This window comes from Urocitellus parryii, chromosome 9 (assembly GCF_045843805.1).
Source record: "Urocitellus parryii isolate mUroPar1 chromosome 9, mUroPar1.hap1, whole genome shotgun sequence".
Taxonomy (NCBI): Eukaryota; Metazoa; Chordata; class Mammalia; order Rodentia; family Sciuridae; genus Urocitellus; species Urocitellus parryii.
In genome coordinates, this window is record NC_135539.1 from 14138279 (window position 1) to 14154384 (window position 16106).

The following is a 16106-nucleotide window of genomic DNA, read 5'->3' on the forward strand; positions in this document are numbered from 1 at the left end:
AATTAGGTTACAGCTCTCATAATCCAATCATTTCACCTCTGAACATTCCTGCATTAACACAGGAGTTTTTGGGGGAACCAGTCATATCCAAACCATATCAACTCATCAGTTTGCTCTTGTGAATTTCCTTTATTTTCTGTAGCAGCAATACCCATTTCTGAGACCAATTCTATGTTAATATATCATATATTAGGATACGGTTTAGTCTTGCTACTTTGTGAATTATTGTCTGTCTGCATGTCTCTGTTCTGATTAAGTTGAGTACATAGTTTAGCTTTGGGAGACAATCTATTTCCTTTATTTCTAAGTTCTTAGATCATTCTATTACCCTCAGTGCCAGCAACAAACTCATCACACTTTAACTTTCAAATACTCTTTTTATGTATTATCAAATGTCATTACAATAAAAATCTTAGTATATAATTATTAAAGTAATTATATTAGTGTATAATTAATTAGTGTATAATTATATTAGCATATAATTACATTAATATGTTATTAAAAAGTATTAATTCTCAGTAAGCTTATTCCTTACTTTGAATAATATTTTTCATAAAAACTGGCACTCAGTTGCAATATTTAGGACATTTTTATGATGTATGTGGTTTCTCTGGCTTTAAAATAAGCATTTATTTATTTGCTCACTTTCTCTTCAAGAGAGGCAACACTGCCAGTAACAGTATTATTATAATCCCCATTTTATAGATGTAGAAACTGGGCACTTACAACTCAAGTATTCAATAAATATTGGGAAATATTACTTTTCAATCATAACCCTCTGTAAGCTCTATGTTATGAATGATCTTCAAATGTAGGATAATTATCCAGCATTTACTCTCCTCTCACGTTAGGGCTTAGAAAGGTTTAGAGGGCTGGGATTGGGGCTCAGTGGTAGAATGCTCGCCTCACACATGCAAGACCCTGGGTTCGATCCTCAGCACCACATAAAAATAAGTGAAATAAAGGTATTAAAAAAAAAAGGTTTAGAGACTTTTAAGTACCCTTTTACTTGAAGGGTAAAAGCAGAATAATGAAAGACAAATAGATATCTTACGTGGTAACTGACTAACTAATCCATAATGAGAATAAACTTTCTTCTAAACATTGCTTCTTTAGGGACAGTTCTTATCCCAGGAACTACTCAGCTGACCCAGAAAGACCTCCTCTACAGACTACAGACTTCAAAAGCAAAGTGCATTATTACTGATGACTCACTGGCCCCAGCAGTGGATGCTGTTGCACCTACATGTGAAAATCTCCACTTCAAGCTACTTGTGTCTCAGAACTCCAGAGAGGGTTGGGGGAACCTCAAGGAGATGATGAAGTGAGTGGCCTTTCTTGTAGAACACAGAAACAAAGGCAATAACAAAAAGATATTCAACCTAGTAGTGATCAAACAAATGCTAATTAAAGCAACAGGCAAAGAAAACAATTCCTAATTATTATTGCATTAATAGTGCTAAGCTCTGATGCAGGGAGGGGCTTGCAGTGTTTTTTTTTTTTTAGGTTGCGATGCCCAGGAAGAAGTCAAGGAGATGAAAAACATTGTATAAGATGTTTATTAAGGTGTTTTTTGGGGAATCAACAACTATGAAAGAAAGGGAAGGATGTGGGATTGGGCAAAGGAAGAAATGAAGCATGATATATTCCCTGTAATAACTCTTGGCCAACCCACTGGCACCTCAAAACTGTTTGCAGCTAAAGCAAGAGGTCCCGGCCTTATACACCCACATCTATCAGTTATTGGATGGTGACTGTCCCTAGAGAGAGCTCTCTTCATTCAAGGCAATCTCTAAAGAGGGCTCCCAGCTCCTGGGGAGAGTAAGTCCTTCATCCTGTAGAGGGTTCCAGCAGGTACATCATCGTGCCAACCACAGAGCTGTTACCATCTTCCAGGAAAATGGATAATAATTGGTCCTCTGTGTAGGCTCTAACATCCCCTGCTGATAGCACCACTTCTGTTGGGTTATAATTAATAAAACAGCATTTGATGTTAATGGGTGCAATTATAAAATGAAGTTACACTGATGTTCAAGTCCTTCCCTAGGGTGCTTCTAGGAATCAGTGGAACTTTGCCAGGTAGTGGCCATATCTCAGCATTAGGCAGGCAGAGATTTCCTTTTCTATAATGAGCTTCCTACATTTTTGCAAGAATTTGGGAGCATGCTTGCAACTGTGGACTTGTTCCTACCTCCTTTATGATAGCCAACTCTAAGTTCTTATCTAAGACCAAGTAATATTCTAACAAAAATAGTATTAAAATGGCAATGATAGCTAACATTTATATGGAACTGTTTTGTGTTTCAGAAGCTGTTTCAGATATATTAAGTCACTTAAATCTTACAATGACCAGAGGATAGGTACTATAAGTATACAGATGAATAAGGTCAGATGGTAGTGTTTGGCAGAGCTGAGTTTTATAGCCAGCTGGCTTCTGAGCCCCACTCCTAACCACTATATTTACAATCTCTTGTAGTAAGAGATCAGCACAATAAGCCAGTCTTAGATTTTGAGGACAACTGTACCTGTGATGGAGATGATAGGCACATGACCATGGGTATTATTTTCAAGGAAGACAATTCTGGACTCATAGACTGGGTTTGAAACCAGCTTTTCTATATTTCTTATGGCCTGGATGTTTCTTTCCTCTCATTCTGAACCTAGTATTCACAGATAAATCTGTAAATTTCTTAGATACCTGATGTGTACGCAGGCAGAGTTTGCCTCCTCTTGGCTGCCCTAATTCACAAATTATTTAGAACTAAAAGATCTTCTTCCTCTTTCACCAGAGTCCTTCCTTCCCTGGATAGAGGACTGTATCCTCTTCAGTCTTATTCTTGATTATACCCAGAACTGTGCAGAATCTTGTGGGGAAACAGAAAAACTATCCTTTCAGAAGTTGGCAAATATTTTCTACAAAAGAGAAAGGAGCTTCATATTAAGGTTTTGGTGGGCGTAGACTTATGCTCTGCCATTACAGTGTAAAAACAACAAAAGCTAATACACCAATGGACATGGCTCTGTGCCAATAAAACTTTATTTACAAAAATAGGCGGCAGGTGAGATTTGACTGAACAGCCATAATTTATAAGTCCTTGTTATTACTCATGATCTGTATTAACATAATCATTTTTAGAATTCTGTGTGTGTGTGTATGTGTGTGTTGTGTGGTGCTTGGGAAGTATTCTACCATCTGTAAATGCAGCCCAACATCCTCATATTTTTTTAAAATCACATTTTAAAGCATTCACAGTAGAGAGGAAGGGGAAATTCTTCATAAGTCCATGATTTTAAGAGGGTAGAATTCTTATTCTGCCCAGCAATTGTTTTTATACTTTAATCCTTCTTTATCATACAGTAAGAAGCCACAAAATCATTTATTATGTATACGTTTTTGATAGCAAAGTTTATTTTGATTCTAGAAAGCACCTAAAAAGATGGAGGTGGGGGTAACTTTTACCTTGGGATTCAGTCCGAGTCACTGGGGCCTGATTCATAAGATGAATAGATCAGAGGAGATGGCTTCTCAAATCCCTGTCAGTGGCAACAGTCTATGGCGTTGTGTTTTCTGTGCATAATCATTACACTCTTTCCTTTGCAGACATGCCAGTGACAACCACACCTGTGTGATGACAAAACATGATGAGATGATGGCCATTTACTTTACCAGTGGAACAACTGGACCTCCTAAAATGATTGGACACACCCATAGCAGTTTTGGTTTAGGATTATCTGTAAATGGAAGGTACTTCCACAGACCTTCAGCTTGAAGTGTCAAAAATGAAATGATGATTCATGTGTTGGCCTTTAAAATGTGTTTTCCTACAAATTTAACATTTTAACACAATTAACAAATTTATCCATTAAAAAATTTATACATATATTTATACATGTCAAATTTCTAAAATTTAACAGATTTATACATCAGGATTATTATTCTCCCAGGTTCTGGCTGGATTTGACACCCTCGGATGTGATGTGGAATACCTCAGACACAGGCTGGGCAAAGTCTGCATGGAGCAGCGTTTTTTCTCCCTGGATCCAAGGAGCATGTGTATTTGTACACCACTTGCCCCGTTTCGAGTCAACTTCCATCCTGCAGGTAAGGCAGAGTGAGGGAGGTCCACGTTAGAAATGCATCAGCATTATCACTGACTGGTGAATAGCGTAATTTGCAAGATCAGATAGATGACCTGATTTAAGATATTTCACATCTAGACAGTCAATAAGCCTGAAAAATAGAGAAAAGGTGTAAGTGCATTTACATTAAAATAAGCAATGTCTACATTGTGCTGTGCCTACCTTAGATATTTAAGCATATAACAAAGCTATAGTAGGCCAAGAGTTTGCTTTTTCTAAATTGCAGACACTCTCCAACTTTCCCATCACTGTCTTCTGTTCAGTGCCAACTGCATACCGAATGCTTATACAGAATGATATGAGCAGGTAAGAAATGTTGGTAAACAGGCACTTAGTAGAGGGAGGAAAAAGCTAGAAAATAAAAGACCTTTCTGCCTAAAAACATTGCTCTCGAGGAGGGGTGCAGGATCTAGCAAACTCTTTCTTTTCTTCCTCCCTCTTGCTGACATTCTGTGAATGGTGATTACTGTGTCCAGGGCAGGTTCCCCCAAGGAAGGAGAGAAAAAGCAGGGTGGAGCCATGTTTAGAGCTGAGTCCAGTGTTTATAGGCAAGAAGGTATTTAATCTTTTGAATGGTGACTATTACCTGAGCAGAGACAGCAGAGAAGTTCCTCCTATTTGGAACCTTGTCTCAACAAACAGCAAAGAAGATGCATGTCTCTAAATCTATTATGGATTCCATTTGAAAGGGTAGATTGGTAGTCTGAAACAAACAAACAAACAAACATTTTACTATACTCACAATGCTCAACACTTCCCATCTCCAGATGTGAGGGAAATTTTAATTGATCATTAAAGATGTTATTATGGGTTACTTTCCCTAAGGATCCCTGGTTTTTCTTCGAAGAGAGTTGTGCCCTCCCCAACCCAACCCTCAAAATAAAGGAGAAAAGGAAAAGAAAATTTGGTATTTTCTGTGTCATTTTATGATCTGCTTATTTTGTATCAGAAATAATCTTAATTTCCACTTCTTTACACTTTCTCCTCCTAAACCTAACTGCTTTCCTGTTTTCTGAGAAGCTATAAATTCAAAAGTTTAAATCACTGCGTGAGTGCTGGGGAGCCAATCAACCCAGAGGTGATTGAACAATGGAGAAACAGGACGGGCCTGGATATCTACGAAGGATACGGACAGACAGAAACGGTACCTGACCCCACTGAAAAGACGGGGCTCAGCTTGATATAGTCGGATGAATAAAAACCAAAGTCTCTGTGATGTCCTCGTGCATCTTCCAGGGATAAGGGAAGGAGTGGTGTGGCTAGAAAACAGTTATAATAATAAAAGCCTCAGGAAGCGAGTTGGAAAAAAAAATCTCTAAAATATACACTTGTTTAATAGCCACTTGTTGAGGAAAAACTGTTATTAACTGATCAGCGTGAAGGCATTAAGATATTTTTTAAATGAAAAAATATGTAAAGAAATCTATGTAAAGAAAGATTTCTCCTAAAAGTGATAAGGAGCTTCCTTAGGGCTGCCTCAAGATGGAAAACGCTGGCTAAGCTCCTTGTTACTTGAAATATTGAGTCTATTAGAATCTCCTTGGCAAACATATTCCAAGAAAGTTCTTAAAAGAGTTTGCAGGGATGAGAATAAGAAGAAATTCTAGGGGACATTAATGAAGTAAGAACAAAGGTGGCTATTTGGTAGAAGGAGGGGTAAGATGGAGCAGATGAGCAAAAGGTTAAAAGGAAGTTTTGTGTCTTTTCCTGATGCTTCACTGTATAATGCTTAAACTTATCATTGTTAATGTATTACTTGATCCAAAATTAAAATAACGAAAAACAAAAAGCAAAATTGACAAATTATTTAAACAGAACCATCATTAGTATACCCTGCTAATGAGTACAAATGTAAACCTACTCATGTTTTTATAAACATTAGTTATGAATTTACATCTTATAACTTTTATTATATATTTTGTATGTTTTCCATCTCTTTACTCTGTGAGAATAGAGACTTTATTTTGAGCATGGTTCATACTAAGTTCTATTAAATATTTGTTGAATGATAGAAAAGTAAATGAATCTTAGTTACTTATATCCCCTTTCTTTTTCTTCTTCTTACACTAGGTGCTAATCTGTGGAAATTTTAAGGGAATGAAAATTAAACCTGGCTCAATGGGAAAACCTTCTCCTGCTTTTGATGTTAAGGTTTGAACATCCCCTTCCATGACAATGTCTAACAACCCAATGTGTTTCCCACCGGTCCCCATATACACTCCTTGTTTTGGAGACAATTCCATGTTACTTCCATGATACCTTAATTTCTATACAAAGATGGATATGGGCTAGAAATTTTAGCTGGGGTCCCAATTACTTTACAATATCTATATTGTACTATGTAGTTCCAAGCATTTCATAAGTATAAACTCATTAGTTTCCAGGAGGAACCTAAATACATACTAATATTAGAACCATTTCCTGATAAGGACATAGAGAAGTTAAGGAACAAATCCAAGGTCACATAGCTGGCAGCTGCTAGAGTAAGGATACAATCCCAAGCAATCTGCCTCCAATATCATATTCAACCACAACATCATATGCATCTGCTGAGGGGGGTCAGTACTTCTTGCAGGGATCAACTAGGCCAAAAGAGGCACAAGTTCAGAGTGCCTGCCTATTTCCAGGCTTTTGTAACCACTGCCATTACTACCAACTGGTGATTAGGAAATATTCTGCTTCTCCATCTGCATAGTGTACAGGGACAGAATTGTTCTCAGACTGATCCAGCTGCAAAGCTAGAGACAGACAAGGGAACTTTCACTAATATGAAAGAGAAAGCAACAGCAGCCAAAAGGCAAGATGGATTCACTTCCAGGGGAGGGAGCTCAGATTCTATCTTACATGGGGCCTTCCCTGGAAATTCTGATGTAATAGATTTGGTATAGGACCCTAAAATCCATGTTTTTATTTTTAATAAGATATATTGCTACATAACCTGGACATAGTGGTTCATGCCTATAATCCCAGCACCTTGGGAGGCTGTGTTAGGAGGATCTCAAGCTCAAGGCCCACCTGGGAAATTTAGCAAGACCTGATCTCAAAGTAAAAGAGCTGGGGATGTAGCTCAGAGGGACATTGCTCTTGGGCTTGAGTCCCAGTACCCCCGGCGGGGGGCGGGGGAGATAAAGCGTGATCTTATTTTTTTCTATGTCTATGTTGCTAAAAGAATATTACCAAAATGTGATTATTATTATGGATGATAGACTTTAAGAAAATTGTTATCACATTTTGACAATCTGCATTTGATAATATTTTATGTGTGCAAGAAGAATTTAAATATATACATTTCTCTAAGGCATACTTAAAGTGTTTTTGAAGTCTACATCCCTAAGTGGTAAAAAAAAAAAAATACAAAGATTTAAGATGTGATATTGAATAAAAATTCTCTTAAAATGTTTTTCTGTTTTATCTTAGATTTTAGATGAAAGTGGCAATATTCTACCTCCTGAACAAGAAGGAGATATTGGAATTCAAGTTCTACCTAACCGACCATTTGGCCTTTTTACTCATTATGTAGTAAGAGACTTGTTTTTAAATCTCTTGTTTTCTATTTCTCAAAACTGCTTGGTCAAAAAAAAAAAAAAAAACCAAAAAAAAAAAAAAAAAAAAAAAACAACCATTTAGGCAGGTACTTGTCCCTTTCTGAAGAGATTCATTTTCCTGAATGGTAATTCCACAGAAAGGGAATTGAAAAAACATTTGAATGCTTACTAAAGAGCACAGTGGTCCCACAGGCTAGACAATCATAAAGGCAAGAAGGGAGCCCTAGAAAGAAGACAGCCTGTTACATCCACATCCTCTTAGCATCCACTGATCCTCTTAACCATCAAATCATACCCACTCATTTTCCTGACATCCGATTAGCACTGTCTCTTCTTAGGAGGAGTGGGAGGAACAAGGATTAGGGCAATCTGATTAAGTAAATTCCTCCCTCTTGAGGCTTTCCAGTTCCTTACTGTTTACAAGCACATTTTATCTCCAATCATGAAAAGCAAATTAAAGCAAAGTTTATTTCAATATAATAAGAGGCATAGGTCCAGGTTCTACTTGCCCATGAACTTTACATACTATGACAATTCTTCACTTATTTTTCTTTTTATGCCAGAATTCTGTTTTTGGTGTTGGTGCTTTCTTTTAACTCCGAGTATTCATTTCTCTCTTTTTCTACCAGTGTTGGGTATTAGCCAATTAACAAAAGACTTAAATTAGCCTATTTTTGGCAGGGGGCAGGGTCCTGGGCATTGAACTCAGGGGCACTCAACCACTAAGCCACATCCCCAGCCCTATTCTGCATTTTATTTAGAGACTGGGTCTCACTAAGTTGCTTAGTGCTTCACTTTTGCTGAGGCTGGCTTTGAACTTGCAATCCTCTTATCTCCGCCTCCTGAGCCAGCTGCTGGGACCACAGGTATGAGCTACCCCACCTGGCTTAAATTAGCCTATTTCTCTGAGCTCTTCCAACGTTTGTTTTGTGACTTATCTAAGAAAATTCTCAAGGAGGAGTCTTATCTATTCTTTGTAACAACCTACTCTTAGGTTGGTTGGATTGGGTCCATGTTGGAATTTCATCCCAATTTCATACTCTGGTCCTCTTCCTTCTAAGGGTTTCTCAAAGGAGATAAGACTTTTTCTTTGAACATTTAACAAACCAACTGAACAGAAGAGTCACATTAATAAAAGCCTATTTAATTTTGGCAGGATGATCCTTCAAAAACAGCTTCAACTCTACGAGGCAACTTCTATGTCACGGGTGACAGAGGGTACATGGATAAAGATGGATATTTTTGGTTTGTTTCAAGATCGGATGATGTCATATTATCCTCTGGGTAATGTTCTTCTCCAACTGTGTATGTCTTTGTTAACTGATCATCAGTATACTGGAATGAGTCTTGACTCCTGCCATATGCTTTCCCAGTTATCGGATTGGGCCATTTGAAGTAGAAAGTGCCTTGATGGAGCACCCTTCGGTTGCAGAGTCAGCTGTTGTCAGCAGCCCTGATCCCATCAGAGGAGAGGTAAATGAACTGATTCATCTCAATTATAATTGATTGGCAATCTGACACATATTTTTACACAGTACTTCCTTGAAACAGAATAACACAAATGCTTCATTCACTACATATGCAAGCCTGACAAATATTCATTTACTTAGCCAGGTGGATTAGTAAACCATACCTGTAATCCTAGATACTCAGGAGGCTGAGGCAGGAAGATCACAAGTGAAAGGCCAACCCGGGCAACTTAAGACTCTGTCTCAAAATAAACTAAAAAGGGCTGAGGATATAGTGTAGTGGTAGAGTTCTTGCCTAGCATGTGTGAGGCCCTGGGTTCAATCCCCAGTTCCACACTCACCAAAACAAACAAACAGCAAAAAATCATACTAAATGCAAGTTAGATATAAATATGCTAGTCAGAAAGAACTGCTACAGATCAAAACTGAAAAATGTGTACTAGAAAGAATCCGAACCTGAATTCCATGGAGTACTGTGACAAAGATGGGATGATGCCAATCATCCAGGATCACTCCAGGACAGGGCTTTAGAAGTCAGATGGATCAAATTGTTACCCAGAAGGGGTGGAAACCAATAAGGTGCTTGGCATTGCAAAGGAGGACCTGGTGTCAGACATCAGTGGTGAGATGAAGGTCAGAGTCAGGAAGTGAGGCAGCCATGAGTAGAAACGAGTAGGCCTATGAGCAGAAGTTTCAGAAATAAGCAGGGGCTGACCGTGTGGTAGTTTGTGCTTAAGAACCCATGCTGCTCTTCAGGCCTCTTTTGCCAAGCAAAAACGCCTCCAGTGTTTGTGTAAAAGTAGGCTCCATGTTCCCTCAAGTATTTTTCTAGTCCATATCCAGTCTTGTATAGCAAATTCCAGAAGAATTGATCAAAAACAGATAAAAATGAAGATTTGAGGACAGTATCTCAAACACCGAATCAAGTTTTGAAAACAACATTGACGTCAGTAGTCCAGAATGTTCTGAACCATGTACTTGAGTATCTTATCTCGAAGGTGTAGGACTTGAAGTTCCAGGTAAGGGGCAGGGTTACAGGTATTTAGTCTAAGTGGCTGAATAGGTCAAGTTTAAGGCAGAAATGGGAGATGTTTATTGTAGTACAAAGAGGGTGTATTTGTGTCCTGGGACTGATGCAAGAGGATAAGCTTTACGTCTTCCTAAATGGCCCAAAGTAGTTTTGGATATTGACCAGCACTTGCTGGTTTGGAATGTTTCTATAACAAAAGACCCTATTTATTAGGAAAGGGAATATATAGTCCCTGTAGGTAAGAGCAGATCTCTTCACTGCACTCTACCGGCAGGTTTCCAGAGTCTCAGCCTCTCCCATGCCTTTCATTACTTTTATCCACCTAGACAAGTGCTGACTTGAAACACAATGGTCCTGGACACTTTAGGGCTAGGATTGGCTGATACCCCACAGATGACAGAGCAAAGATCTGATAAGTGGGTTGTGCAGCCCTGATTCAACTCTGGGGTCTTGATATAGGACTTGGCCAGTTTCCCAATACTTGTGAGCTGCAATATTTCCTGGCAAAAGATGCATGGGTGTTTCAAACAAGGGGTCCATGCCATGTGCTGTAGGACATAGGCAGCTCTTTTCTTTCTGGTGGCAGACCTATTTTAGCTGGATTGAGTCCTTTTCCAGGTTAGATCCAGCCATGTCTTTGATTGGGTAACAAGTTCTAGAAGAATTAATCAGGGGAGGGAGGGGAAGGGGGCGGGCAAGGAGATAGGAATGATGGTGGAATGAGTTAGACATCATTACCCTAAGTACACGACGTATAAGACAAGAAAGGTGTGAAAATACTTTGTGTACAATCAGTGACTTAAAAAATTGTGCTTTACATGTGCAATATCAAATGAATTGCATTCTGCTATCACACATAACAAATTAAATAAATAATTTAAAATAATTAAAAAAACAGATAAAATGAAGATTTAAGGACAAGATTCCAAATATTGATAATTTTTAACACCATAGTCTTTCAATCTAATATGTACATTTTTACACTGTTGCCTATATTAAACACTGTTGCAGTGTTTGAACTTAAAAAAATCCTCACACTATCAACTAAACAAAACTACTTTTGACAATTTTCATGAATATTTAATTTTTTTCTCTGGTAAATTATCCAAAAGCAAATAGGGTTTAAAATGAGTATTTCCTTAACTCCTATATTGATAATTTTTGTACATTCTCAGTTGATTTTCACATTTTAATATTTTCAGGAGTTTCACATGGTTACTTTGCTTTTAAAATTTTTTAGCCAGTGAGTTACTTCATCGATTTAACTACATTTTCACGATTTTAAAAATGTGTGCTTTTTATAGCCTCTTTAAAAGACAAAATTTCCAATGTGTTAAAGGAGTGGATAACTTGCATTTGTTATTTTTGAAAATAATAGATACTTTAAATACTATTTTAACATTGGATTGTGAAATAAATAGGTGAACACTATTTGTTGAGATGACTGGTTCCTAAATTTTTCTTAGCTCAAACACCACTCTGAAAATTTGAAAAAGGCCATAGGCCACTGTCATCCTTAGACAATGATAAAAATGTCCTATATTTGCACCATTCAATATAATGGCCTCAGATTATTTTAATACCTGAAATGCAGCTACCATGACTAAGGAAATTTAATTTTGGTTGATTTTAAGTTAAACATCCATATTGCTAGTAGCTACCATACTGAATGATATAGCCATAGACTTAGATTCACTGAATTTCAGAGAAGCTTTGAAGCCCATATGCTTATTTTTAGGTTAAAAAAATTAAAATAAAACAAAACAAAACCCTAACTCTTTGTACTTTTACTACCATACCTACGAACTATCATTTTTGATGACTTCCTATGGGACAGGCATTATTATAAGCCTTATGTCTTTATTGACTTACGTACTCCTTGCAGCTTCTTTTACAGAGAAGGAAAGTGAAACACAAAAAGATGACCTAACTTGCCCAAGATGACACAACAGACTATGACTTGAACCCAGGTTGTCTGACTTCAGAGCTCATACTATAATTTTAGGTTGTTCCTTGTTAATTTAACATGTCTCTATAATGTTCTGTGAAGACTTTTAGAAAGACATAACAGAGTTTATTTGAGTAGAGTCTTAGAAACTACACTGGAATAGAGTCTATTGTTACAAAAAGAGGCTGTGCTTAGTGCATTGCCAAGTTTCAAGAGGAAACTTTATTAAAGGAGATAAAAATAAGGCAATAAGTCAAGGACAGAGATGGTCAGAAATAGGTCAGAAAGCAAGAATTCAAAATGTAGTTATATGAGAGAGTTCAAGAGTATACCATAAATAACTCAGGGATCCCAGAAAGTCTCTTGTATTGGGTGTGGAACAAGAAGTGCGGGAATCAACTGGCTAGTTTAGCTCAAACTGTTTAACTTTTTGTGCACACTACCCAGCAGCACAAAGATTCCCAGTTGGAGAAAGTAAGATGTACTAAAACAAAACAAAACAAAAAAATACAACTCATCTTTCTGCTGTTTCAAATATTTATTTTAGGTTGTAAAAGCTTTTATTGTTTTGAACCCTGATTATAAATCACATGACCAAGAACAATTAAAAAAGGAGATTCAGGATCATGTAAAAAGAAGTACAGCACCTTACAAATACCCAAGAAAGGTAGGCATCCTATTTATGATGAATATTTGTTCAGTGTTATGGAATTTTTTTCAACTGTTTATTTTCTCCTTTTTAATGAACACTCTCCTCAAACATGCTACATAAAGTGTTTCAAATTGAACTAATGATGTGTAAATAAGAATCTGAATTTTTAAAATTAAACTCTTAACTTGGCTCAGTGAACTTGTGGTAAATACTAAATATCAAGAAAAAATCTACTCAACAATATCCCCTTCCCTATTTGGTTACCCAAAACCCACAAGAGGTGTCCTAATCTTTTCATCTAGAATTCATAATAGAACCACTACATAAATGGCTTTATCTAAAGATAAAGACTAATTAGATTAGACTAATTAGACTAATTTTCTTCTTCTTGATATTTAACAGGTAGAATTTATTCAAGAGCTGCCAAAGACTATTAGTGGGAAGATAAAAAGAAATGAACTGAAGAAGAAAGAATGGAAAACAATTTAAATTCATCCCATTATTATAGTACACATGAAATAAACATAGTATCTATAAATTTGTAGAAACCACAAGTTTAGTAAGAGGTGATTTTAAAAAATTGTGACAGTATGCTTATAAACTGTTGCTTTAAAATATTCTGTAATTAGACATCAGAGGCTGAATTTGAAATAAAATATTCAATAGATTCCTATGCACCAGTGTCAATGTTCCTATAATTTGGCATCACAAAATAAATGTCATCAGTTGCTCAGGAATTTTTATTTTGATACTTCTTGGATCAAACCCAGGGCCTAGCACATGCCAGGTACATGTTCAACAACTGAGCTATATCCCCAGATCACAGCATTCTTAAATGTTTGGTATAGAAGCAGTTTCTATCAATCAATCAAATCTCTGCCACATTGGATTTTAAGCCTTAGTTAAATAATTCCAATATGTGAATATACAAATTAGAATAATTAAGCCTTGAATAAAACTAAACAACTTATAATTTTTCAGAAAAATAAAAAATATCAATCTGGAGATTATCATAATTCTCAAGTATCTACCTAAAAATAGAGTAGGAAATTTTATTAGTCACATTTTTATTCAAATAATTTAAAAATAGCTTATAATTTGTTTCAAGGTCTAACTAGAAAAATAAATATCATGTACTATTATTGATTATTTAACCTAATGAATACAGTTTATAAAATATTTGGTCATTCTTCAAGGAGGCATGAAAATTCAGCAAACATTATTATATGAAATATAAGTAAAATGTGTAAGATAGTACCAGAATATTCATGTTTGGGAATTTAAGGAGTAATTAGGATTCATACCTGAACAAACAGAAGGCAATTGTTAAGCAAATGGTGAGTGAAAGTGGAAGGCATGAAATATATTTTCTTTCTGTATGTGTGTGTGTGCTTGTGTGAGTGCGTGTGTGTATCTGCTACAATACAGTCTACAGAATTCAGATATGGTAAGACTCCATAACTTGTAGCACTATACTTTTTTATCTTTCCTGCACTAAAAGTCACATAAAAGTTGTCCTAAAAGTAAAAACAGTTTAACTGTACAGAAAATTTATCAATTCCTCATTGAAGGTCTGAGTCTCAAAGAATTTTTAGTAGGAAGACAATTACTATCACGAATATGGCTTGTTACTGGAGAACTAAAAGTGAGTCTCCCTGAGGAATGAGATAGAAGCGTGTTGTTGGCTTTTTCCTTTTGAAGTGTTTGTTCCCATTTAAAATAATCACAATACTTTCTGTTTTCTTGGTATTTGCCAATAGGGCAACAATAGAAGACTCTTCCATGGTTTGGTCCATTGTTAGAAACAACAAGTCTCTTAGATCTCCGGCCACACTTGCATAAGGGAGGTGTCATTTTCCCACTCTTCCAAGGCTCTTGTGGATTCACTGCAGAAGTTAATACAGCGGGGGCAACCTTCTGACAAGAACTTTTTCCTGGGGAGCAAACAGATGATGCTGGCTGTTCTTCATGAATAGTGAAGGTCTGTTTTTTTGCTGGTGGGAAAACTGGGGGACTAGATGAATTCCTTTTAGAGACACCTAAAGAAAGAGGATGTTTCCCCAAAACTGAAGGATGAGATGCACTGGCATTAACACCATTAAAGGCACATAATTTGCGTTCAGGTAATTTAAAGGCAGACACATCTGAACCTGGATATTTAGCTTCTTTTACATTATAAATAGTAGTGTGAGGACTCTTATACACAATGGACTTAGTGGTCTCCAATTCCTTTAAAGTTTTCTTGATGCCTCCAAAATTTTCATGACTCAGCACTTCTGACTCTTTTAAAACCATTACTCTTTCTCCAGAACTAAGTGAAGTCTCTACATTTGTGTCACTAATAGGAAGTAGACTATCTATATTTTCCTCAGGTTGAGATGCTGGCAGTAAAACTATGTCTTCCCATTCAGCCAACATAGGCAAAGAGTCAAGAGTAGAACTCATTTCCACTTCAGAAACATGATTAACAGAAGGAATGGTAGTAGAGACAAGTACCAATTCTGAATTAAATGTTGAAGACTTAGATTTGGTATTAACTACAAGATGTTCATTTTTTTTTTGCTTCTGCACATAGATAGATGAATTTAGGCTGGGAGACTGCAACTGTCCCAAAGATGTAGAGGGCTTAGTATTAAAAACAGATAAGCAACTTTCGACATTGTGAGGACCGGCTTTTATATTGTTCTTTACTTGTAACTGATCCTTTTGTACTGTTATAGGGGAATTCACACAAACTAAATTCATTTGAACCTTTTCATGAGCACTTATTGTATTTTTAGGCTCTCTATCATGTATATTGGAACCCTGGATGCTAATGTTGCAGGCAGATGTTTCTTCTTGATTTGTATTCAAATTTCTGGCCAGAATGTTGGGATTCTTCTTTGTGAGAACCTACGATTCCACAGACAAATCCGACAGCTTTAGAAATTCTGCATTTATACTTTCTTCAGCAGAAATTATGTGATATGACAAAAAAGAAATATGTCATCTATTAATAAATTATCACACATATGAAATCCACATTTCAGTGAACCCACTCTGGAGTTTGAGATAACAGAATAAAAAGGGAATATACCACTGACCTTGTTGAAGGACCTTGTAATTTTCATTAGGCACCCATCTCTGATCATTTTCCAAGCAAGAAGAGCAGTATTGCGAGAATCATCCAACCCTGAGGAAATAGATATCAAACACTGAATTCAGTAGTAGTGTAAAGAAAAAAACAGCAAGAAGAAAAAATTACCACTTAAATAAAATTGGGGCATATGTTAACTTTATAATCACCTACAAATTTTAATCACAATAAACTGGTCTTGTGGAA

General features: G+C 36.5%; 2 protein-coding genes across 7 annotated transcripts in view; one reads left to right on the forward strand and one right to left on the reverse strand.

Annotated features, from left to right (window-relative positions):
* Positions 1-13846, forward strand: part of Acsm3 (acyl-CoA synthetase medium chain family member 3) — a 26209-nt gene extending 12363 nt beyond the window's left edge. The window contains exons 5-15 of one of the 3 annotated variants that reach the window (XM_026402454.2): positions 1117-1324; positions 3602-3745; positions 3946-4102; positions 4367-4446; positions 5161-5284; positions 6211-6291; positions 7558-7659; positions 8842-8969; positions 9059-9158; positions 12680-12799; positions 13187-13846. In XM_026402454.2, the coding sequence (XP_026258239.1) occupies positions 1117-1324; positions 3602-3745; positions 3946-4102; positions 4367-4446; positions 5161-5284; positions 6211-6291; positions 7558-7659; positions 8842-8969; positions 9059-9158; positions 12680-12799; positions 13187-13273 (1331 nt within the window). In that variant the 3' untranslated portion in view covers positions 13274-13846. Of the gene's footprint in view, positions 1-1116; positions 1325-3601; positions 3746-3945; positions 4103-4366; positions 4447-5160; positions 5285-6210; positions 6292-7557; positions 7660-8841; positions 8970-9058; positions 9159-12679; positions 13162-13186 lie in introns of those variants that run through there. The other 2 variants (XM_026402453.2, XM_026402455.2) reach the window with 2 other exon arrangements.
* The window catches only part of Eri2 (ERI1 exoribonuclease family member 2), a 17196-nt gene continuing 5855 nt past the window's right edge, over positions 4766-16106 (reverse strand). For 2 of the 4 annotated variants that reach the window (XM_026402450.2, XM_026402448.2), the window contains 2 exons: positions 15868-15956; positions 13884-15676 (listed from right to left, as the gene is read on the reverse strand). In XM_026402450.2, the coding sequence (XP_026258235.1) occupies positions 14339-15676; positions 15868-15956 (1427 nt within the window). In that variant the 3' untranslated portion in view covers positions 13884-14338. Of the gene's footprint in view, positions 4844-5288; positions 5400-13871; positions 15677-15867; positions 15957-16106 lie in introns of those variants that run through there. The other 2 variants (XM_026402451.1, XM_026402449.2) reach the window with 2 other exon arrangements.